Source organism: Lithobates pipiens, unplaced genomic scaffold (assembly GCF_037356315.1).
Source record: "Lithobates pipiens isolate NorthernLeopardFrog02 unplaced genomic scaffold, aLitPip1_a1.2 Scaffold_22, whole genome shotgun sequence".
In the NCBI taxonomy this organism is placed as follows: Eukaryota; Metazoa; Chordata; class Amphibia; order Anura; family Ranidae; genus Lithobates; species Lithobates pipiens.
In genome coordinates this window covers 33,306,563-33,331,894 of record NW_027507784.1, presented here as the reverse complement: position 1 = coordinate 33,331,894, position 25,332 = coordinate 33,306,563, and the positions used below count along the sequence as shown (strand labels likewise).

At 40.8% G+C, this 25,332-nt stretch overlaps 1 protein-coding gene across 25 annotated transcripts in view; it reads left to right on the top strand.

Moving 5' to 3' along the window:
* LOC143923526 (uncharacterized) overlaps positions 1 to 25,332 on the top strand; it is a 213,321-nt gene that overhangs the window by 49,886 nt on the left and 138,103 nt on the right. For 7 of the 25 annotated variants that reach the window (XM_077447254.1, XM_077447260.1, XM_077447273.1 and 4 more), the window contains 8 exons: positions 4,161 to 4,202; positions 5,559 to 5,597; positions 5,906 to 5,947; positions 6,290 to 6,331; positions 14,575 to 14,616; positions 14,941 to 14,982; positions 15,403 to 15,444; positions 22,667 to 22,708. In XM_077447254.1, coding sequence (XP_077303380.1) covers positions 4,161 to 4,202; positions 5,559 to 5,597; positions 5,906 to 5,947; positions 6,290 to 6,331; positions 14,575 to 14,616; positions 14,941 to 14,982; positions 15,403 to 15,444; positions 22,667 to 22,708 — 333 coding nt within the window. The remainder of the gene's footprint in view (positions 1 to 4,160; positions 4,203 to 5,558; positions 5,598 to 5,905; positions 5,948 to 6,289; positions 6,332 to 14,574; positions 14,617 to 14,940; positions 14,983 to 15,402; positions 15,445 to 22,666; positions 22,709 to 25,332) is intronic. The other 18 variants (XM_077447267.1, XM_077447259.1, XM_077447253.1 and 15 more) reach the window with 13 other exon arrangements.

The window sequence follows — 25,332 nt, the reverse complement described above, 5'->3', positions numbered from 1 at the left end:
ACGGTCGGAGAATCCGTCGGAATGTGTCCTATCGGACAGTGTTGTCGGATAATCCGACTGTGTGTGGTATGCATCGGACTGATTCCGTCGGAATATCCGTCGGACCAAATTTTCCAACATGTTGGAAATATTTTCCGACCAACTGGTCCGATCGGACATACTAGGATCATGTGTAGCCTACTCCGACGGACAAGGTGCCACGCATGCTCAGATCAAATTCCTACATCAAAGCTATTGGCTACTAGCCTGAACGTAGTTCCATCGTAATGAAATTACGTCATCAAGTTCTGAAAGATCGGATTTTTCGACAACTTTGTCCGGCCGTGTGTATGCAACAGTTTCGGACAAGATCTGATGGACAAAATCCAACGGACAAAATCCGACGGATTTGGTTGTCGAAATGTCCGACCATGTGTACAAGGGCCTAGAGTGTGTGAGGCGTGCGAGAACAGCAGCATTAGCTGTAGCTTCATCCTCCAGTGAGGAGATCTGCTGCTCTGTGTGGGAAATTCCTTGAGCCTGGTTCTGGAGTTCTATATGAAACTTCTCTATCCCCCTCTGCACTGCAGCATCCACTGTGGCAGCCAGAGTGGGTGTTAGAAGGGCTACGATCACTTGAGCTATGCCTGCAGGAGAGGTAGGATCGCTGGCTGCTCTGCCTGTGTGAGACTGCCCTGTCTCTATAGGGCCGGGTGTGGGTGCCATCTTGGCTGCAGCCGCCGCTGCGTTGGCTGAGGGCTGCATGTTGGAGGACAGCGATCGGTTGTGGTAATGCTCCACAAACCGATCCATGAGGGTCTCGCCAGGTACTGGAGATGGAGGGGGTGTCCAGGAGGCATGTAGCAGGCTTTGAATGTGGCTTTGGAGAGGTGTGCAGCGGGAGCTTACTCTGCCTACCTCCTCCTCATGTGGCACTGGAACCGGAAGTGTAAATCCTGCTCTTTAGGAAAGCCTATCCTTTCTTCACCTAACAACTGTACTTTTATAATGTCCATGAGTTTATCTCCCAAAATGAATACCTTTTGTATCACTTAGATTGTAAGCCCTAACAAGCAGGGCCCTCTGATTCCTCCTGTATCAAATTGTATTATAACTGTACTGTCTTCCTGTTGGCGCTATATAAATCTTGTATTATAATAATAATAATGAATTAAGCAGTTGCCTTCTCCAATGACCACCAATATAGTGGGCACTTTTCTTTTGACCACTAAAGCCCCATACACACTATCAGATTGTCTGCTGATTTTTTCCTTAATGCCCCGTACACACGAGCGGACTTTTCGACATCCAAACTCCGACGGACTGAGTCCGGCGGACTATCCGATCGTGTGTGGGCTGCAACGGACTTTAGCGAAGCTAAAGTCTGACGGACTTTAGAAATGAAGCATGCTTTAAATTTTCCCGACGGAACTCCGCCGGACCCGGTCCCCTTTGAAAAATCCGCTCGTGTGTGTGCTACTCCGACGGACTAAAACCGACGCTAGGGCAGCTATTGGCTACTGTCTAGGAACTTCCTACGTCGAATCCAGTCGTACGTCATCACGTTCGACTCCGTCGGAGTTTGGTGTGATGGTGTGTGGTCAAGTCCGTTCGGTCGAAAAGTCCGCCAGAACTCCGTCGGAACTCCGGCGGAACTCCGGCGGAACTCCTTTGGAGGTCTGTCAGACTTAATCCCTCTCGTGTGTACGGGGCATAAGGTTTACCAAAACCATGTAGTACAAGGGCCTGCCTGATTGCATACACATTGAAACCCCTAAGGTTTGACCTCATATTATATGGTTTTGGTAAATCTGATGGAAAAAATCAGCAGACAATCTGATAGTGTGTATGGGGCTTAAGGTAAAGGGTACTTTCTACAGACCGCCAATGAAAGAGGGGATTCTTCACTGACCACCAATATACAGTAAAGGGGTCTTTCTTCCACTGATCATCAATGAAAGGTGGGCTTCTCTGCCAACCATCACTATAGGGAGCACATTTTTTTTTTCTTTTCTTTTCTTACCTTTATTACTGTTTGTCTCATTGGTTGTAAAGGCTCAAGGTTTTTTACCTTTAAAAAATTATATGTGCAGCACTGACCCCCGAAGAGCTGCTGGTTTTTGTTGGGATTACTGTTACCTCACCTGTTCACTGTTTCCGTCCTAGGGATCCCGTTGTAGAGTTGGTTAAAGAATATTGGTATCGACACTATAGAGCAGGGATCCTCAAACTACGGCCCTCCAGCTGTTGCGAAACTACACATCCCATGAGGCATTGTAAAACTCTGACATTCACAGACATAACTAAGCATGATGGGAATTGTAGTTCCTGAACAACTGGAGGGCCATAGTTTGAAGACCCATGCTATAGAGGGCTAGAGTGTTAAGGGCAATTCAGGTACCTTGTAATTTGTGGGTTAGAGGTATTTCCTTGATCCAGAGGACAAAGAGCTTCCACAGGCTGGATCTAGCATCCACTGGATACACTCCTCTCACTGACCTAGCAGCCGATGAGATGCTCGGTCAAAGTCTCTGCCACAGACTTGTCAATTTAACGGAATCATTTTGCAATCCTCTGCCACAGGAAGGCACAACCAACAACTTGTTGTAAAATTAAAGAACTGTCACACAGTCCCAGTTTCTTTCAGCCAATCCAGCGGTCCTGTGTGGTAGGTGACCCGGGATGCGTCCTCCAACTGAGTCTCCAGGCTCTTCCAGAGATACCGGCCTTGTTGCTCGGGCCTCTCCTAAAAAAGTCCTCCTCTGGATCCTCCAGTGGCTTGGCTTCTCCCTGCAGGCAAGACATCACAGGACCACCCCTGGATCGGTAGGCCCCAAGACTTCTGGGCCTACCCTTTAGTTACGAAGCCTCGGGCCAGCCGGCCAGAGACATAGAGTAAGGCAGCACACGCCTTAGGCCAGGAGGGCCATGAGGTCGGGATAACAAACCCCAAAAAATTGCATCTGTACCTTAAATACCCTTACCTAGAATGCACAGTGGGCAGACCACTCCCTTCAGGCTGTTTCTGAGTAAAAAGGGTACCCTATGCATTTAGCCTGTTGCATTTCCAAAACTTACCGGTGGTGACAGCGACACCCACGGCCAAGTGGAAACTAGCACAACCCATCTGAACTGGTACAGAAACCAGAACTTTAGCATAATTAGTCTGAGCCAAACTGCAGCTTCAGACGAACTTAATTTTACAAAAATAATAGCGTCTGCTTATTAGGAGCAGGGCGCTACATATGCATCAAGTTAAAAAAAACTTCTGCACAGCTCCCAAGTCCTCGCCAGCAGCCCCACCTTGATCCAGCAATTTGGATGAGAAAAGCAGCTCTCCCATGTCTCCTCATTGGCTGAGACAGCAGCGGGAGCCTTTGGCCAGGACCTGAGAAGAGGAGGATCGGGGCTGCTCTGCACTGCACAGAGCAGGTAAGTATATCATGTTTGTTATTGAAAAAACATGCATGAAAATTCTGCCTTTATCACATCACTTTAATTGAATGATTACAGAGTCTGGTGGTGTTATAAAGTATCTGCCTTGGGTGTCAAATATGCCAAATACACCAAATTTTTTATTCTTTTATGTATTATTAAAGCTACAACTAACTGGTCATTCTAATATCCCATAAGCTGTAGATATACTAATTTAAACACCCACTGGCTTTTTGCATTCTTCAGGAAGCAAGTTATGCCAGCAGTTCCTTGCTCTACCTAATCTTTTCTAAAGTTACAAAGCCAAGTTTGACAGTCTCATTCTTTTTGCTATATTCTCTATAATGTAAGTAAATTGAAAAAAAATGGCAGGGAGAGTTCTTCATATCGACTGCATTAGATGGAACCTGCGAGATATACAGTATTACAAGCGATTGATCTCTATACCAACCTAACAAAACCATTATTTGTATTATTAGTATCATTATCAGTGTAAGATTCAGTTGCCACTGATGCTGCCACAGCACTTTTCAGAGCTGTATATGCATATGTTGTGTCTATATCTCAGTCCTATACTTTGAGGAAGAATAATTTCCTCTAATCAGAGAATTAGGTTATACTCTATAATATGTATACATACAGTATATATATATATATATATATATATATATATATATATATATATATATATATATATATATATTTATTGTGTTGTGAAAGTTTACATATTTAATTTCTCTTTTTAGCTAGCAAAACCAACAAGATCATGGAATCTCAAATAAATGAGGGTAAGTAAGAAATGGAAACTAATAATGACATGATGAGCTGTAGTGTACAATTACACACAAGAGTTGATTTATTAAAACTGGAGTGCAAAATTTGGTGCAGCTCTGCATAGAAACCAATCCGCTTCCAGGTGTTTTTGTGAAACCTTAATTGAACAAGCTGAAGGTATAGTAGAAGCTGATTGGCTACCATGCAGAGCTGCACCAGATTTTGCACTCTCCAGTTTTAGTTAATCAACTCCATTGTTTGTAGCATTAGTTGTCATAGTGGTAATGGTAAGGCCTCATGCACACTGGACGTTAAAATAACGTTATAAAAATGGCAGTAGCTTTGCAGTGAGTTTTTCAACGTTTTTCAATGTTTTTGCAATAGCGTATTTTAGTGTTTATTATCAGTTTTTAGCATTTTTTGGCATTCTTTTTCTTTCAATGGATTAAAAACGTCCAAAAATCCTGGTGAGCCACGTTTTTCCGCGTTTATCAGCATTCAAGCGTTTTTACAGCTGAGAAACATCTCTCAGAACCCACTAGTTTTTTTTTTACTGCTCAAAAACGCCACTGCCCAAAACTGCTGATAACAGCCTATGTGTGCATCGCAACATAGGATAACATGATGGAGAGTTTAATGACTGTAGAAAAAATGTCTACAGCCAAAAACAGCTGCTGTAAAAACGTCAAAAAACATCCAGTGTACATGAGGCCTCATAGTAAATAGTTTGATGATTAAAAAGGAATTCTGGCATACCGCTCACAGCGCCGGAGCCGCAATTACGTCACTCCCGCGCATGCGTGCGGGAGTCTTCTTCCCGACAAGGTCCGGCAGCGTCTGCCAGACCTTTGGCTGAGCCTTCACAGCGCATGCGCCACTGACGTCAGCGGCTGCATTCAAAGTGAATATCTCCTAAACTGTACAGGTTTAGGAGATATTCATTTTACCTACAGGTAAACCTTATTACCTGTAGGTAAAAAATTACAAATAAGGGTATACAACCACTTTAAAGTATTCTCAAGATAGTATAGAACCCCTTTGCAACTTCATAAGATCTCTCCCAAAATTTTGCCCAAATGCTGGCTAAGCAATGAGGAGGTGGGCTCTCCTCTAAATACATATCTGGTGGTCATGTTCATTAATTCAACCTTTTGGAGGGAAGTCCACCACCTTACTACTCAAATCACAACTTATATATTAGATTACACTCCGGCCCAATTTCTCACACTTCCCTCCAACGAGCACTATGCTTCATGGAGAATTATTACAGAATTTGAGTATTTTATATTTTATACTCTTGCTATCATATATAAATATATATCATTTTCTTCTGTGTTGTAAAAGGCTACATATTGTGTTTATCTCTTTAGCTTTACAAAGCTTCAACATGGAAACTGAAAAAACTGAGGGTAAGATATGATGACTTGAGCTGTATTGTAGAAATACATGGTGTTATTAGCAGTCGTAGTTGTAGAGGTTGTAGTAATAGTAAATCATTATATAATTAAAGCAGTTTGAATGACATCACCCAAAGTCAACCTTCACCTCCTAACTAATGCCAGTCTTTGCAGTTCTATGCTTTCCAGTTCTATGCTTCATAGAGGACTCTATAACATAGAATTATGTTATATTTTGCTCTAACTCTCTCTGTTGTATTTAAAGTAAATATATTTTCTTCTGTGCTGTTAAAGATTACAAATTGCATTTATCTTTTTAGCTGCCCAATGCAGCAAGAACATGGAAACTGAAAAAGCTGAGGGTGAGAGAGAATTGGTGACTGATAATGACTTGCGCTGTATTGTATAATTACACAGTGTTATTAACAGTCATTGCAGTAGTGGTGGTAGTAATAGTAGAATATATTATTATAGTAATTTGCATTACATTATCCAGTGTGGAAGTCAACCTTCACCTCCTAAATAATACCTGTCTCTGCAGTCCTACGCTTCATGGAGGACATACTTCTTCAGGAGAATTCTGTTATATTTTTACTCTCTTTACCGTATATATATATATATATATATATATATATATATATATATATATATATATATATATCTTTTGTGTTGTAAAAGGTTTGAACTTGCACTTCTCTCTTTAGCTACCCAATGCAGCAAGAACATGGAAAATGAAAACAATGAGGGTAAGAGAGAGTTGGTAACCAATGATGAGCTATGTTATACAATTACACACTGTTATTGGCAGTAGTAGTCGTAGTGGCAATAGTAATAGTAGATTGGTATAATCTAAAAGCCCTTTTTCTGACACCATCAAGTGTGGAAGCCAACCTTCAACCTCCTAAAAAATGGTTCTATTCTCAGCTGCCTATACTTACTTTCCCGTGACTTTCCTGACACACTTTTCATCTGCAAGGAGATGACACCATGTTTAACCGCTTCAATACCGGGCACTTTCACCCCCTTTCTGCCCAGACATATTTTCAGCTTTTAGCGCTGTCACACATTGAATGACAATTGCTCCACAAACCGATCCATGAGGGTCTCGCCAGATACCGGAGATGGAGGGGGGTGTCCCCGAGGCGTGTAGCAGGCTTTGAATGTGGGTTTGGAGAGGTGTGCAATGGGAGCTTGCTCTGCCTTCCTCCTCCTCATGTGGCGCCGGCACCGGAAGTGTAAATCCTTCTCTTTAGGAAAGCCTATCCTTTCTTCATCTAACAACTGTAGTTTTATTATGTCCATGAGTTCATCCCTCAAAACTTACCTTTTGTATCACTTAGATTGTAAGCCCTAACAAACAAGGCCCTCTGATTCCTCCTGTATCAAATTGTATTGTACCTACTGTCTTCCTGTTGGCGCTATATAATCTGTATAATAATAATAATAAGAAGAATAATAATAATAAATGAATTATACAGCAGTTGCCTTCTCCAATGACCACCAATATAGTGGGCACTTTTCTTTTGACCACTAGTGGCCCGTACACACAATCCGAATATCGTGCGAAAACTGTTGTCCGAGGAAGAAGCGTACGATTTTCCGATCGTGTGTACACTAATTTCGAGAGCCGATCACGACAGTTCATGCAGTATTATTAGACCAGACAAGCACGAAAATTTTCCTCGTACAATACCAGATCGTATGATTTTCGTTTAGTCAGTATAGCTGTTGTCCGAAAATACAATACAAATACATTACAACATATGACAACATATGACTTTTTTTTCTGTCATACGAGAATTTTCGGGACTTCATTTACCTATTACATTTCTACAATTTCTATATTCGGATCGTGTGTATGGGCCATAAGGTAAAGGGTACTTTCTACAGACTGCCAATGAAAGAGAGGGGCTTCTTCACCGACCACCAATATAAAGGGGTCTTTCTTCCACTGATCACCAATGAAAGGAGGGCTTCTCTGCCAACCATCACTATAAAGACACCAGTAGCTTTGCAGTGAGTTTTTCAACGTTTTTCTTTTTTATTTGTTTACAAACTTTTTTATTTGGTACAAAAGGTGGTTCAAAAAGATTTGACATATGCCATAGAAAAATATAATATAGGTATTTTACGTTTTGATATATGACATAGTTTGTTATAGTATTTAAAGTTTATATTATGCATTTTGTAAATATATAACTCTGTTGATGCTTTTCTGATATATGTTCATAATATTGTTATTCTGCGTTGAAAAAGAGATTGGAATAATTTTGCCATGGGTCCCATTTTTGGTTATAAAAATGATTAGTATTCTTTAGTGTGTGGAATATCTTTTCCATAAGATTCATCGTTACATAGTTAGTAAGGTTGAATAAAGACACCAGTCCATCCAGTTCAACCTGCATGAGTGTCTACAATTGTCCCTATCCCTGTACATTGCACACTCCCATTGGTCCCTACCCTCAAGGAGACCACAATCCAAGGTCCCCATTCATATATTAGGGCCAATTTTGGACAAAAGCCAATTAACCTACCTGCATGTCTTTGGATTGTGGGAGGAAACCGGAGTACCCAGAGGAAACCCACGCAGGCACAGGGAGAACATGCAAACTCCAGGCAGGTAGCATCGTGGTTTGGATTTGAACCAGCGACCCTTCTTACGGCTAGGCGAGAGTGCTAACCACTACACCACTGTGCCGCCATTGATTGATATTATTAATCCTGGTTTTTCAGGTTTGTCAATGGAACTGATGGTGATTTCCAGTGATAAGCTATTAACCAGTGTATTGCTACACAAATTGTGTGGATCAATCTCATATTATAGGGAGTAAGTCCAGTGATAGAGGAAAATTATAAACAGTTGTGTAGCGTTAGGTTAACCACTTCCCGACCAGCGCACGACGATGTACGTCGACAGAATGGCACGGGCAGGCATATTGGCGTACAGGTACGTCCAATATTCGTTGCCGCCATGCCATCGGGAGCGCGCCGCCGGCAGCGCGCTCCCGCGCTGGTCGGGACCCCCGTGAGTCCGGTCGCGGGACCCGCGGACTCGATCGCCGCGGGCATCCCCGCGATCGTCTCACGGAGCGGCCGAATGGAGGAAATGCTGTATAAACAACATTTTTCCATTCTGCCTAGCAACTAGTGACGCTGATCTCTGCTCCATGTGATTGGAGCAGAGATCAGTGTACACTAAATGAAAGCCCAACCCCCCCACAGTTAGTAACACACCCCTAGGAACACTTAACCCCTACACTGCCACCCACTGGTTAACCCTTTCACTGCCAGTGTCATTTACACAGGAATCACTGCATTTATATAGCAGTGATTACTGTATAAATGACAATGGTCCCAAAAATGTGTCAAAAATGTCCGATGGGTCCCCCACAATGTCGCAGTCACAATAAAAATTGCAGATCGCCGCCATTACTAGTAAAAAAAAAATAATAAAAAATTATTAATAAAAATGCTATAAAACTATCCCTATTTTGTAAACGCTATAACTTTTGCGCAAACCAATCAATAATCGCTTATTGCGATTTTTTTTACCAAAAATATGTAGAAGAATACGTATCGGCCTAAACTGAGGAAAAAAAATGTTTTTTTATATATTTTTGGGGGATATTTATTATTACAAAAAGTAAAAAATAATGCGTTTTTTTTCAAAATTATCGCTCTATTTTTGTTTATAGCGCAAAAAATAAAAACCGCAGGGGTGATCAAATACCACCAAAAGAAAGCTCTATTTGTGGGAAAAAAAGGACGTTAATTTTGTTTGGGAGCCACGTCGCACGACCGCGCAATTGTCAGTTAAAGCGACGCAGTGCCGAATCGCAAAAAGTGGTCTGGTCTTTGACCAGCAAATTGGTCCGGTCTGAAAGTGGTTAATAGTATTATCTGAGATTTTGGAAGCAAATTTTTCTAATTATTTCCATATATGTGTGATTTCTCACAATTCCAAAAAATATGTGAGAATGAACACATAGAGTTGCAACTTCTGAAGCTTGTCTGGGGAGTTGTGGGGAAAATGGCATGAATTTTAGCAGGTGTATAATACCATATTGTGAATAGTTTGATTGCAGTCTCTTCTATTGTGATTGATCTGGTGCACTTATGTAAATGAGTAGTGCATTTGTCTCAGTTTTCCATTGTATACGTAAATTCACATTCTTGTTCCCATTTATGCATATTGGGGAGTTTATTTTGTTCTATATTATTTATTCATAAACAGAGCAGTGCAGTGCTGAAACAAACCCCCCTATTAGTACTATATAAAGTCTCTCGAGATAAACAACAACATCAAAAGGAAAATGATACAAAGTGAATGAACAGTCTATGATGGTACTGATCGACAATCCTTCATTCTTCTCAGTGGATAGAATGCACACTGATATCTTTAATCACCAGAAAACAGGTGCTCCCACCACCAGACAGCCAAACCGCTCACCTTAAAGAATTGATCCCTGACTGAACAGATAGGTCAAATGGAGCATTCACCACTGCCAGCGGTCATATACCAGGATTCAGGTGGATCAAAAAGATGTAACTCAGCTCCTTGGATATCACAGCGTTGTCATCAATGATGGCTCAAACTCCCCATACGGACATTATAAAATAGAAAAATATATATAGTGCAGACCGTATAGATAAAAAAACTAATTTTATTGCTAAAAGACAGGTACTCACGGGATCCGCTGATGAAGTCCCGTTTAGGACAAAACGCGTGCGGGAGGACCCTGGAATGTCACTGCAACTACCTTACTGCATTGTTTAAGTGAACTTCGTTCATCCATGCTTATAATCCAGCACAAGTTGTAGTGCTCTGTATGTGAGTACCTGTCTTTTGGCAATAAAATTAGTTTTATTTAAATATTTTTTATCTATATGGTCTGCACTATATATATTTTTCTATTTTATAATGTCCATATGGGGAGTTTGAGCCATCATTGATGACAACGCTGTGATATCCAAGGAGCTGAGTTACATATTTTTGATCCACCTGAATCCTGGTATATGACCGCTGGCAGTGGTGAATGCTCCATTTGACCTATCTGGTCAGTCAGGGGTCAATTCTTTAAGGTGAGCAGTTTGGCTGTCTGGTGGTGGGAGCACCTGTTTTCTGGTGATTAAGGATATCAGTATCCATTCTAGCCACTGAGAAGAATGAAGGATTGTCGATCAGTACCATCATAGACTGTTCATTCACTTTGTATCATTTTCCTTTTTATGTTGTTGTTTATCTCGAGAGACTTTATATAGTACTAATAGGGGGGTTTATTTCAGCGCTGCACTGCTCTGTTTATGATGTTTCTTTGAGCTTTTTGTTATGTTTACCTTTAGTGTTCAGCTGCTCCGTTACTTATACTTTAAACAGAAAGTTTTTGTTTTGCGCTGACTGATTTTGCATTCTATATTGTTTATTAAATTAGAGTATATTTCTGAGATTAGTTCTGTTCTTCTTGGTGATTTTAGACCAATACTTTGGAAGAATGATGGAGGTTGCTCGTTTGTTGTTTGGAAGTATGTGTTAAAAAAAGTGTCTAATTTGAAGAAATGTCTTAAACTCGGCATTGGGAATCTGATGTTTAGATTTTAGCGGGGAGAATGAGGTAAAATTGTTGTTTTCTATAAAATTAGAGAGGTATGTAAGGTTGTTATTTATTTACCCTGAGAAGTCTTCAGTATTATGTGTATTAAGGGGGGATTTTGGATCACCCACCTAAGGAAGTTTGCGGAGGTGTGTTAGATATCAGTTTGTATTTTTTTTTTGTTATGTAGATTCTATAATTGGTATGAATGTGCTAGTAATTGGTTGAGAGTGTCTAAAGTATGAATTGAAATCTTATTTCCCCATAATATACCAGAGATGGAATATGGAAGGATTCTTTCTCAAATCTAAGCCATGAGACCTTGAGGTTAGGAATATGCCGTTGTGACCATCTAGCAGCTAGATAGTATGACCAGAAATCTGGAAGACCAAGTCCTCCGTTCTTTTGTGATTTAAATAGTACTAATTTTGATAAGCGGGGAGGAGAATCTAACCATATAAACTTGTTAATCTCTGTTTGAAATTTAGTGATGAGTGACTTATTTAGTCTAATTGGGAGTGCTCTGAATAGATATAATAACTTTGGTAGAATTGTCATTTTAATTGCCGTGATTCTGCCTAAAAATTATATTTTGAAAGATTTCCATATGTTAAACATTGTTCCTAATTTTCGCATCATTGGTAAGTAGTTTTTTGAGATTAGGTAATTAATATTTGGGGTAAGAAAGATGGCCAAATATGGGAGAGATTCTAATGACCAGGTAAAGTTAAATGAGGAACGTAAGGAGTCTAAAAGGGAAGGTGGGATGTTTATTGGCATACCGATTGCATTGAAGACTTTCACTGTTAAGCCTGAAAGTGATGCAAACATTTTGAGGGTATGTAGTAGGTTTGGTAAGGCTACATTAGGTTGTGTGAGGAACAAAATCATATAATCTGCATACATGCTTCATTATTATTATTATTATTAGTGTTATAACTTTTTATGTCTGGATGTAATACCGTGGATAAGGGTTCGATCGCCAAGGCGAATAGTAAAGGTGATAAGGGACATCCTTGCCGTGTACCCCTACCAAATTTGAAAAAGTCTGAATTACAGCCTGGTAGTTTAATCCTAGTAGATGGATTATGATAAAGTGCTTGAAAGGAATGGAAAAATTTGCCTTTGAATCCATATCTTTTTAGTATTATATTGAAGAGATTCCAGGATACACTGTCGAATGCTTTAATAATATCAAAGCTAAGTAATAGGACTGATCGAGAGTTAGTATTTGTATCTTGAATTATGTTTGTTACTAGTCTAATATTGTCTGTAATTTGTCTATCTGGTAGGAAACCTGATTGATAAGGGGAGATTAGGGAGGGGATTATTGAAGCTAATATTTTGGCTAACAGTCTGCTATATATTTTAACCGCTTCAGCCCCGGAAGATTTTACCCCCTTCCCGACCAGACCACTTTTTGCGATTAGTCACTGCAGCGATTTAACTGACAATTGCGCGGTCGTGCGACGTGGCTCCCAAACAAAATTGGCGTCCTTTTTTTTCCCACAAATAGAGCTTTCTTTTGGTGGTATTTGATCACCCCTGCAGTTTATTTTTTGCGCTATAAACAATAAAAATTGCAACAATTGAAAAAAAACGCAATACTTTTTACTGTAATAAATATCCCCCAAAAATATATAAAAGCACATTTTATTTCCTCAGTTTAGGCTGATACGTATTCTTCTACATATTTTTGGTACAAAAAAACTCAATAAGCATTTATTGATTGGTTTGTGCAAAAGTTATAGCGTTTACATAATAGGGGATAGTTTTATGGCATTTTTATTAATAATTTTTTTTTTTACTAATAATGGCGGTGATCAGCAATTTTTATCATGACTGTGACATCATGGTGGACAAATCGGAAATTTTTGACACATTTTTGGGATCATTGTCATTTATACAGCAATCAGTGCTATACAAATGCACCGATTCCTGTGTAAATGACACTTGCAGTGAAGGGGTTAACCACTAGGTGGTAGTGTAGGGGTTAAGTGTGTCCTGGGGAGTGTTTCTAACTGTGGGGGGGGCGTGGTTATGTTTGACACCTCACTGATCTCTGCTCCCGATCCCAGGGAGCAGAGATCAGTGACACTGTCACTAGGCAGAACAGGGAGATGCTTGTTTACATTAGTATCTCCCCATTCTTCCTCTCCGTGAGGCGATAGCAGGTATGCCCATGGCGATCGAGTCCGCGGGACACGCGACCCGACTCACGGAGGTCCTGGCCGGCACGTGCGCGCAATGGCGCAGCGGCAAATTTAAGGGGACCTGCAGGTATGCCTATTTGCCCAGCTGTGCCATTCTGCCGACGTACATCGGCGTGCGCTGGTCGGGAACCGGTTAAGGTCATTATTAATTACCGAGATTGGCCTGTAATTTTGGGGTAATGTATATAAAGGAGATTTTTCAATGTTTTTGCAATTGCGCTTTTTAGCGTTTATTCAAATTGATTAGCGTATTTCCGCATTAGCAGTTTTTGCCATTTTTTTTTTCAATGTATCAAAAACGTCAAAAAACGGTTGTGAGCCACGTTTTTGAATTTTTATCAGCATTAGAGCTTTTTTGCAGCTGAAAAACATCTCTCAGAACCCACTAGTTTTGGGTTTTTTTTACTGCTCAAAAACACCACTGCCCAAAACTGCTGCCTATGTGTACATCGACACATAGGATAACATGATGGAGAGTTTAATGACTGTAGAAAAAAACGACAGCCAAAAACATCTGAAAACGTCAATAAACATCCAGCGTGCATGAGGCCTCATAGTAAATAGATAATTAAAGTGCAATTCCGGGATACCACTCACAACGCCGGAGCTGTGATTACGTCACTCTTGCGCATACACGTGGGAGTCTTATTCCCGGCAAAGTCCGTCAGCGTCTGCTGGGCCTTCACAGCGCATGCACCACTGACGTCAGCGGCTGCATACAAAGATAATATCTCCTGAACCATACAGGTTTTAGAAATATTCATATTACCTCCAGGTAAGCCTTATTATAGGCTTACCTGTAGGTAAAAATGACAAATAAGGGTATGCAACCATTTTAAAGTATTCTCAAGATATAGAACCCCTTTGCAACTTCATAAGATCTCTCCCAAAATTTTGCCCACATGCTGGCTATGCAATGAGGAGGTGGGCTCTCCTCTAAATATCTGGTGGTCATGTTTATTAATTCAACCTTTTGGAGGGAAGTCCACCACCTTACTACTCAAATCACAACTTATAAGACTACACTCCGGCCCAATTTCTCACACTTCACTCCCCCGAGCACTATGCTTCATGGAGAATTATTAGAGAGTTTTTTTTTATATTTTATACTCTTGTTATCATATATAAATATATATAATTTTCTTCTGTGCTGTAAAAGGTTACATATTGCATTTATCTCTTTAGATTTTAAATGGATGGACAACATGGAAACTGAAAAAACTGAGGGTAAGATAGAATTTGTAAGATATGATGACTTGAGCTGTATTGTAGAAATACATGGTGTTATTAGCAGTCGTAGTCGTAGAGGTTGTAGTAATAGTAAATCATTATATAATTAAAGCAGTTTGAATGACATCACCCAAAGTCAACCTTCACCTCCTAACTAATGCCAGTCTTTGCAGTCCTATGCTTTCCAGTTCTATGCTTCATAGAGGACTCACTTCTTCATAGAATTATGTTATATTTTGCTCTCACTCTCTCTGTTGTATTTACAGTAAATATATTTTCTTCTGTGCTGTTAAAGGTTACAAATTGTATTTATCTTTTTAGCTGCCCAATGCAGCAAGAGCATGGAAACTGAAAAAGCTGAGGGTAAGAGAGGATTGGTGACTGATAATGACTTGAGCTGTATTGTAGATGTAGCGGTGGCTCCTGAAGAGCACGCACTATGCGGTTTTTCTAAAGTTAAAGTTTGCCTAAACTGATAATGACTTGAGCTGTATTGTAGAATTACACAGTGTTATTAACAGTCATTGCAGTAGTGGTGGTAGTAATAGTAGAATATATTATTATAGTCATTTGCATGACATCATCCAGTGTGGAAGTCAACCTTCACCTCCTAAATAATACCTGTCTCTGCAGTCCTATGCTTCATGGAGGACATACTTCTTCAGTAGAATTCTGTTATATTTTTACTCTCTTTATGGTATATATATATATATATATATATATATAAACTATATGAATATATTTTGTGTTGTAAAAGGTTAGAAATTGCATTTCTCTCTTTAGCTACCCAATGCAGCAAGAACATGGAAACTGAAAACAATGAGGGTAAGAGAGAGTTGGTAACCAATGATGAGCTATGTTGTACAATAACACACTGTTATTGTAGGCAGTAGTAGTCGTAGTGGCAATAGTAATAGTAGATTGGTATATTGGTTCTATTCTCAGCTGCGTATACTTACTTTCCCGTGACTTTCCTGACACGCTTTTCATCTGCAAGGAGATGACACCATGTTTAACCGCTTCAATACCGGGCGCTTTCACCCCCTTCCTGCCCAGACATATTTTCAGCTTTTAGCGCTGTCACACATTGAATGACAATTGCTCCACAAACCGATCCATGAGGGTCTCGCCAGGTACCGGAGATGGAGGGGGGTGTCCCCGAGGCGTGTAGCAGGCTTTGAATGTGGGTTTGGAGAGGTGTGCAATGGGAGCTTGCTCTGCCTTCCTCCTCCTCATGTGGCGCCGGCACCAGAAGTGTAAATCCTTCTCTTTAGGAAAGCCTATCCTTTCTTCGTCTAACAACTGTAGTTTTATTATGTCCATGAGTTCATCCCTCAAAACGTACCTTTTGTATCACTTAGATTGTAAGCCCTAACAAACAAGGCCCTCTGATTCCTCCTGTATCAAATTGTATTGTAACTACTGTCTTCCTGTTGGCGCTATATAAATCCTGTATTATAATAATAATGATAATAATGAATTAAGCAGCAGTTGCCTTCTCCGATGACCACCGATCCGAATATCGTGGGAAAACTGTCCGAGGAAGAAGCGTACGATTTTCGGATCGCATGTACACTACTTTCGAGAGCCGATCACGACAGTTCATGCGGTATTATTCGACCAGAGAAGCACGAAAATTTTCCTCGTACAATACCATATCGTACGATTTTCATTTAGTCGGTATAGCTGTTGTCCAAAAATACAATACAAATACATTACAACACATGACATTTCAGATTTTTTTTCTGTTATACGAGAATTTTCGGGACTTCATTTACCTATTCAATTTCTACTTGCGACTATTAAGCGAAAAAGGTTGTACGACAGATCGTCGTACGATATTCGGATCGTGTGTACGGGCCATAAGTTAAAGGGTACTTTCTAAAGACTGCCAATGAAAGAGAGGGGCTTCTTCACCGACCACTAGGGATGAGCCGAACACCCCCCTGTTCGGGTCGCACCAGAACCTGCGAACAGACCTGTTTCCCGTGCTTAGAACTGTCCCTGCACAAAGTGTCATTTCTGCAGGAAAAAAAGTCTTTTAAAATCACTTGCGGCTAAATTGTCGGCTCCCCTTAATACAGAGAACACTCAATGAGTGTTCTCTGTATTAGCCGACAATTCATTCATTCATTGATTAAAAAAAAAAAAAAAGAAGCGTGAGGGTTCCCCTAAATTCAATTACCAGGCCCTTCAGGTCTGACATGGATATTAAGGGGAACCCTGTGTCAAATAAAAAAAAAAAAAATAAATAAAAAAAAAAAATTGACGTGGGGTCCCCCTAATTATCCATACCAGACCCTTCAGGTCTGATATGGATATTAAGGGGAACCCCGCATCAACTTAAAAAAAAATTGATGTGGGGATCCCCTAAAAATCCATTCCAGATCCTTTATCCGAGCACGCAACCTGGCAGGCCGCAGGAAAAGAGGGGGGGACGAGAGAGCGGCCCCCCTCCCTCCTGAACCGTACCAGGCCACATACCCTCAACATTGGGAGGATGCTTTGGGGGTGTGTGACCCCTCAAAGCACCTTGTCCCCATGTTGATGAGCACAAGGGCCTCATCCTCACAACCCTGGCCGGTGGTTGTGAGGGTCTGCGGGCGGGGGGCTTATCAGAATCTGGAAGCCCCCTTTAACAAGGGGACCCCCAGATCCCGCCCCCCCCTGTTTGAAATGGTAAGGGGGTACAAAAGTACCCCTACTATTTCACAAAGAAAGTGTAAAAATGGTTAAATAAGACAAACACACTTTTGAAAAATTCCTTTATTAAAAATAAAAAAAATAAAAAAAAGATTCCAGCGGTGCTAATCCACTCTTGCTATCCAGCGACGAATCTCCGGGGTCCAGCGATGGATGATCATATCCAGCGACGGGGGATCTCTCAGTCCAGCGCTGTCCATACATCCGTCTTCTGTCTCCACTCCGGAGACAGTGCGGAGATCCCAGCGCTGACGTTTCTTATATTAGGAGGGCGGGGCCACCCGTCACCTGACCCCGCCCCCTCTGACGCTGGAGAGGGAAGCCAGGGGTTCCCCAGTGATGTGTGGGTGACCCCGCCCCCTCTGATGTAACGGAAACCTGCGTTACATCAGAGGGGGTGGGGTCACCCACACGTCACTGGGGAACCCCTGGCTTCCCTCTCCAGCTTCAGAGGGGCGGGGTCAGGTGACAGGTGGCCCCGCCCTCCTAATATAAGAAACGTCAGCGCTGGGATCTCTGCAGTGTCTCCGGAGTGGAGACAGAAGACGGATGTATGGACAGCGCTGGACTGAGAGATCCCCCGTCGCTGGATATGATCATCCATCGCTGGACCCCGGAGATTCGTCGCTGGATAGCAAGAGTGGATTAGCATCGCTGGAATCTTTTTTTTATTTTTTTTATTTTTAATAAAGGAATTTTTCAAAAGTGTGTTTGTCTTATTTAACCATTTTTACACTTTCTTTGTGAAATGGTAGGGGTACTTTTGTACCCCCTTACCATTTCAAACAGGGGGGGCCGGGATCTGGGGGTCCCCTTGTTAAAGGGGGCTTCCAGATTCTGATAAGCCCCCCGCCCGCAGACCCTCACAACCACCGGCCAGGGTTGTGAGGATGAGGCCCTTGTCCTCATCAACATGGGGACAAGGTGCTTTGAGGGGTCACAGACCCCCAAAGCATCCTCCCAATGTTGAGGGTATGTGGCCTGGTACGGTTCAGGAGGGAGGGGGGCCGCTCTCTCGTCCCCCCCCCTCTTTTCCTGCGGCCTGCCAGGTTGCGTGCTCGGATAAAGGGTCTGGTATGGATTTTTATGGGGACCCCCACGTCAATTTTTTTTTAAATTTGATGCGGGGTTCCCCTTAATATCCATATCAGACCTGAAGGGTCTGGTATGGATATTTAGGGGGACCCCCACGTAATTTTTTTTTTAATTTGACACGGGGTTCCCCTTAATATCCATGTCAGACCCGAAGGGCCTGGTAATTGAATTTAGGGGAACCCCCACGCTTTTCTTTTTTTTTTAATCAATGAATGAATGAATTGTCGGCTAATACAGAGAACACTCATTGAGTGTTCTCTGTATTACGGGGAGCCGACAATTTAGCCGCAAGTGATTTTAAAAGACTTTTTTTCCTGCACAAATGACACTTTGTGCAGGGACAGTTCTAAGCACCAGAAACATGCGCCCCTTCACAGGCATACTATAGATACCTCCCAGCTACGAAGTTTAAAGGAATATTACACTTTTATTGTTTCACTTGAATCATTATTAAAATCACTGCTCCTGAAAACTTTTTTTGCATTGATCCATGTCCCCTGGGGCAGGACCCAGGTCCCCAAACACTTTTTAGGACAGTAACTTGCATATTACCCTATAAAATGAGCACTTTAGATTTCTCCCATAGACTTGTATAGGGTGTTCCGACTTTTCGAATTTGCTGCGAACAGTCCAAATTGTTCACTGTTCGCTGAAAAAATAAAAAATAAAATTGACGTGGGGGTCCCCCTAATTATCCATACCAGACCCTTCAGGTCTGATATGGATATTAAGGGGAACCCCGCATCAAATTTAAAAAAAAATTGACGTGGGGGTCCCCCTAAAAATCCATACCAGACCCTTTATCCGAGCACGCGACCTGGCAGGCCGCAGGAAAAGAGGGGGGGGGGGGACGAGAGAGCGGCCCCCCTCCCTCCTGAACTGTACTAGGCCACATACCCTCAACATTGGGAGGATGCTTTGGGGGTCTGTGACCCCTCAAAGCACCTTGTCCCCATGTTGATGAGGACAAGGGCCTCATCCTCACAACCCTGGCCGGTGGTTGTGAGGGTCTGCGGGCGGGGGGCTTATCAGAATCTGGAAGCCCCCTTTAACAAGGGGACCCCCAGATCCCGGCCCCCCCTGTTTGAAATGGTAAGGGGGTGACCCCGCCCCCTCTGATGTAACGCAGGTTTCCGTTACATCAGAGGGGGCGGGGTCATCCACACATCACTGGGGAACCCCTGGCTTCCCTCTCCAGCGTCAGAGGGGGCAGGGTCAGGTGACGGGTGGCCCCGCCCTCCTAATATAAGAAACGTCAGCGCTGGGATCTCCGCAGTGTCTCCGGAGTGGAGACAGAAGAAGGATGTATGGACAGCGCTGGACTGAGAGATCCCCCGTCGCTGGATATGATCATCCATCGCTGGACCCGGAGATTCGTCGCTGGATAGCAAGAGTGGATTAGCACCGCTGGAATCTTTTTTTTATTTTTTTTATTTTTAATAAAGGAATTTTTCAAAAGTGTGTTTGTCTTATTTAACCATTTTTACACTTTCTTTGTGAAATAGTAGGGGTACTTTTGTACCCCCTTACCATTTCAAACAGGGGGGGCGGGATCTGGGGGTCCCCTTGTTAAAGGGGGCTTCCAGATTCTGATAAGCCCCCCGCCCGCAGACCCTCACAACCACCGGCCAGGGTTGTGAGGATGAGGCCCTTGTCCTCATCAACATGGGGACAAGGTGCTTTGAGGGGTCACAGACCCCCAAAGCATCTTCCCAATGTTGAGGGTATGTGGCCTGGTACGGTTCAGGAGGGAGGGGGGGCCGCTCTCTCGTCCCCCCCTCTTTTCCTGCGGCCTGCCAGGTTGCGTGCTCGGATAAAGGGTCTGGTATGGATTTTTAGGGGACCCCCACATCAATTTTTTTTTTAATTTGATGCGGGGTTCCCCTTAATATCCATATCAGACCTGAAGGGTCTGGTATGGATATTTAGGGGGACCCCCACGTAATTTTTTTTTTAATTTGACACGGGGTTCCCCTTAATATCCATGTCAGACCCGAAGGGCCTGGTAATTGAATTTAGGGGAACCCCCACGCTTTTCTTTTTTTTTTTAATCAATGAATGAATGAATTGTCGGCTAATACAGAGAACACTCATTGAGTGTTCTCTGTATTACGGGGAGCCGACAATTTAGCCGCAAGTGATTTTAAAAGACTTTTTTTCCTGCAGAAATGACACTTTGTGCAGGGACAGTTCTAAGCACGGGAAACATGCGCCCCTTCACAGGCATACTATAGATACCCCCCAGCTACGAAATTTAAAGGAATATTACACTTTTATTATTTCACTTTAATCATTATTAAAATCACTGCTCCTGAAAAAACGGCTGTTTTTAAAACTTTTTTTTGCATTGATCCATGTCCCCTGGGGCAGGACCCAGGTCCCCAAACACTTTTTAGGACAATAACTAGCATATTACCCTTTAAAATGAGCACTTTAGATTGTGAACGTTCAAGTCCCATAGACTTTAATAGGGTTCTAAAGTTCACACGAAGTTTAGGTCTGTTCACAGGTTCTGGTGCGAACCGAACAGGGGGGTGTTCGGCTCATCCCTACTATAGATACCCCCCAGCTATGAAATTTAAAGGAATATTACACTTTTATTGTTTCACTTTAATCATTATTAAAATGACTGCTCCTGAAAAAACTGCCATTTTTAAAACTTTTTTTTGCATTGATCCATGTCCCCTGGGGCAGGACCCGGGTCCCCAAACACTTTTTAGGACAGTAACTTGCATATTACCCTTTAAAATGAGCACTTTAGATTTCTCCCATAGACTTGTATAGGGTGTTCCGACTTTTCGAATTTGCTGCGAACAGCCCAAATTGTTCACTGTTCGCTGAACAGGCGAACAGGCAATGTTCGAGTCGAACATGAGTTCGACTCGAACTCGAAGCTCATCCCTACTGACCACCAATATAAAGGGGTCTTCCTTCCACTGATCACCAATGAAAGGAGGGCTTCTCTGCCAACCATCACTATAAAAACACCAGTAGCTTTGCAGTGAGTTTTTCAACGTTTTTATTTTTTATTTGTTTACAAAAAATTTTATTTGGTACAAAAAGCTTTGACATATGCCATAGAAAAATATAATATAGGTATTTTACATACAAGATAAAACAAGAAAAACTTTCTGATATATGACATAGTTTGTTATAGTATTTAAAGTTTATATTATTGTATATTATGCATTTTGTAAATATATAACTCTGTTAATGCTTTTCTGATATATGTTCATAATATTGTTATTCGACGTTGAAAAAGAGATTGGAATAATTTTGCCATGGGTCCCATTTTTTGTTATAAAAATGATTAGTATTCTGTAGTGTGTGGAATATTTTTTCCATAAGATTGATATTATTAATCCTGGTTTTCAGGTTTGTCAATGGAACTGATGGTGATTTCCAGTGATAAGCTATTAACCCGTGTATTGCTACACAAATTTTGTGGATCAATCTCATATTATGGGGAGTAAGTCCAGTGGTAGAGGACAATAATAAACAGTTGTGTAGCGTTAGGTTAATAGTATTATCTGAGATTTTGGAAGCAAATTTTTTGTTTCCATATATGTGTGATTTTCTCACAATTCCAAAAAATATGTGAGAATGAACACATAGAGTTGCAACTTCTGAAGCATGACTGGGGAGTTGCAGGGAAAATGGCATGAATGTTAGCTGGTGTATAATACCATCTTGTGAATAGTTTGATTGCAGTCTCTTCTATTGTGATTGATCTGGTGCACTTATGTAAATAAGTTATGCATTCGTCCACGTTTTCCATTTGTATACGTTTTTTCGGCGTAGGGGGGTTCCCCTTAAAATCCTACCAGACCTAAGGGCCTGGTATGCTTTTGGAGGGGGAACCCATGCCGTTTTTTTATAAAAAATTTTGTGTGGAGTTCCCCCTCAAGATTCATACCAAACACAGTGCCTGGTATTGGCGGGGATCCAAGTTGGATCCCCACACCAGTGTGAACCCGACCTCAATGTCGACGAAGTTTGTCGCTCATTGGGAAAGGAAAAAACAAGTTTTTCCTTTCCTGATGTGCCTCGGCGCTGGCTCCTGTAACAGGGCTCGCAGGGTATCAATCTTGCCAATAAAAGCAGCGAGATTGACACAATATCGCGGGCACCTACTGTACAGTATATATATATATATATATATATATATATATATATATATATATAGATAGATTAGATAGATAGATATATTTGTGTTGTGAAAGTTTACATATTTAATTTCTCTTTTTAGATAGCAAAACCAGCAAGATCATCCATACTAAAATAAATGAGGGTAAGTAAGAAATGGAAACTAATAATGACATGATGAGCTGTATTGTACAATTACACACAAGAGTTGATTTACTAAACCTGGAGTGCAAAATTTGGTGCAGCTCTGCATCGAAACCAATCGGCTTCCAAGTGTTTTTGCCAAACCTTAATTGAACAAGCTGAAGGTATAGTAGAAGCTGATTGGCTACAATGCAGAGCTGCACCAGATTTTGCACTCTCCAGTTTTAGTTAATCAACTTCATTGTTCTTAGCATTAGTTGTCATAGTGGTAATGGTAAGGCCTCATGCACACTGGACGTTAAAATCATTTTCTGTCATACGAGAATTTTCAGGACTTCATTTACCTATTACATTTCTACAATTTCTATATTCGGATTGTGTGTATGGGCCATAAGGTAAAGGGTACTTTCTACAGACTGCCAATGAAAGAGAGGGGCTTCTTCACCGACCACCAATATAAAGGGGTCTTTCTTCCACTGATCACCAATGAAAGGAGGGCTTCTCTGCCAACCATCACTATAAAAACACCAGTAGCTTTGCAGTGAGTGAGTTTTTCAACGTTTTTATTTTTTATTTGTTTACAAACTTTTTTATTTGGTACAAAAGGTGGTATAAAAAGCTTTGACATATGCAATCAAAAAATATAATATAGGTATTGTACATACAAGATAAAACAATACATTTTTGATAACTTTTTCATATATGACATACTGTAGTTTGTTATAGTATTTAAAGTTTATATTATTGTATATTATGCATTTTGTAAATATATAACTCTGTTGATGCTTTTCTGATATATGTTCATAATATTGTTATTCGGCGTTGAAAAAGAGATTGGAATCATTTTGCCATGGGTCCCATTTTTTGTTATAAAAATTATTAGTATTCTGTAGTGTGTGGAATATTTTTTCCATAAGATTGATATTATTAATCCTGGTTTGTCAATGGAACTGATGGTGATTTCCAGTTATAAGCTATTAACCAGTGTATTGCTACACAAATTGTGTGGATCAATCTCATATTATAGGGAGTAAGTCCAGTGATAGAGGAAAATAATAAACAGTTGTGTAGCGTTAGGTTAATAGTATTATCTGAGATTTTGGAAGCAAATTTTTCTAATTGTTTCCATATATGTGTGATTTCTCACAATTCCAAAAAATATGTGAGAATGAACACATAGAGTTGCAACTTCTGAAGCTTGTCTGGGGGGTTGTGGGGAAAATGGCATGAATTTTAGCTGGTGTATAATACCATCTTGTGAATAGTTTGATTGCAGTCTCTTCTATTGTGGTTGATCTGGTGCACTTATGTAAATGAGTAGTGCATTTGTCTCAGTTTTCCATTGCATACATAAATTCACATTCTTGTTCCCATTTATGCATATTGGGGAGTTTATTTTGTTCTATATTATTTATTAAATTAGAGTATATTTCTGAGATTAGTTCTGTTCTTCTTGGTGATTTTAGACCAATACTTTGGAAGAATGATGGAGGTTGCTTGTTTGTTGTTTGGAAGTATGTGCTAAAAAAAAGTGTCTAATTTGAAGAAATGTCTTAAACTCGGCATTGGGAATCTGATGTTTAGATTTTAGCGGGGAGAATGAGGTAAAATTGTTGTTTTCTATAAAATTAGAGAGGTATGTAAGGTTGTTATTTATCCACCATGAGTCTTCAGTATTATGTGTATTAAGGGGGGATTTTGGATCACCCACCTAAGGAAGTTTGCGGCGGTGTGTTAGAGATCAGTTTGTATTTTCTTTTGTTATGTAGATTCTATAATTGGTATGAATGTGCTAGTAATTGGTTGAGAGTGTCTAAAGTATGAATTGAAATCTTATTTCCCCATAATATACCAGAGATGGAATATGGAAGGATTCTTTCTCAAATCTAACCCATGGGACCTTGAGGTTAGGAATATGCCGTTGTGCCAGTTGTGACCATCTAGCAGCTAGATAGTATGATCAGAAATCTGGAAGACCAAGTGCTCTGATCTTTTGTGATTTAAATAGTACTAATTTTGATAAGCGGAGAGGAGAATCTAACCATATAAACTTGTTAATCTCTGATTGAAATTTAGTGATGAGTGACTTATTTAGTCTAATTGCGAGTGCTCTGAATAGTTATAATAACTTTGGTAGAATTGTCATTTTAATTGCTGTGATTCTGCCAAAAAATGATATTTTGAAAGATTTCCATATTTTAAGCATCGTTCCTAATGTTTGCATCATTGATAAGTAGTTTTTTGAGGTTAGGTCATTAATATTTGGGGTAAGAAAGATGGCCAAATATGGGAGAGATTCTAATGACCAGGTAAAGTTAAATGAGGAACGTAAGGAGTCTAAATGGGAAGGTGGGATGTTTATTGGCATACCGATTGATTTAGAGACTTTCACTGTTAGGCCTGAAAGTGATGCAAATATTTTGAGGGTATGTAGTAGGCTTGGTAAGGCTATATTAGGTTGTGTGAGGAACAAAATCATATCATCTGCATACATGCTTAATTTATAGGTATTATTATTAGTGTTATAACTTTATATGCCTGGATGTAATAATATTACCGTGGATAAGGGTTTGATCGCCAAGGCGAATAGTAAAGGTGATAAGGGACATCCTTGCCGTGTACCCC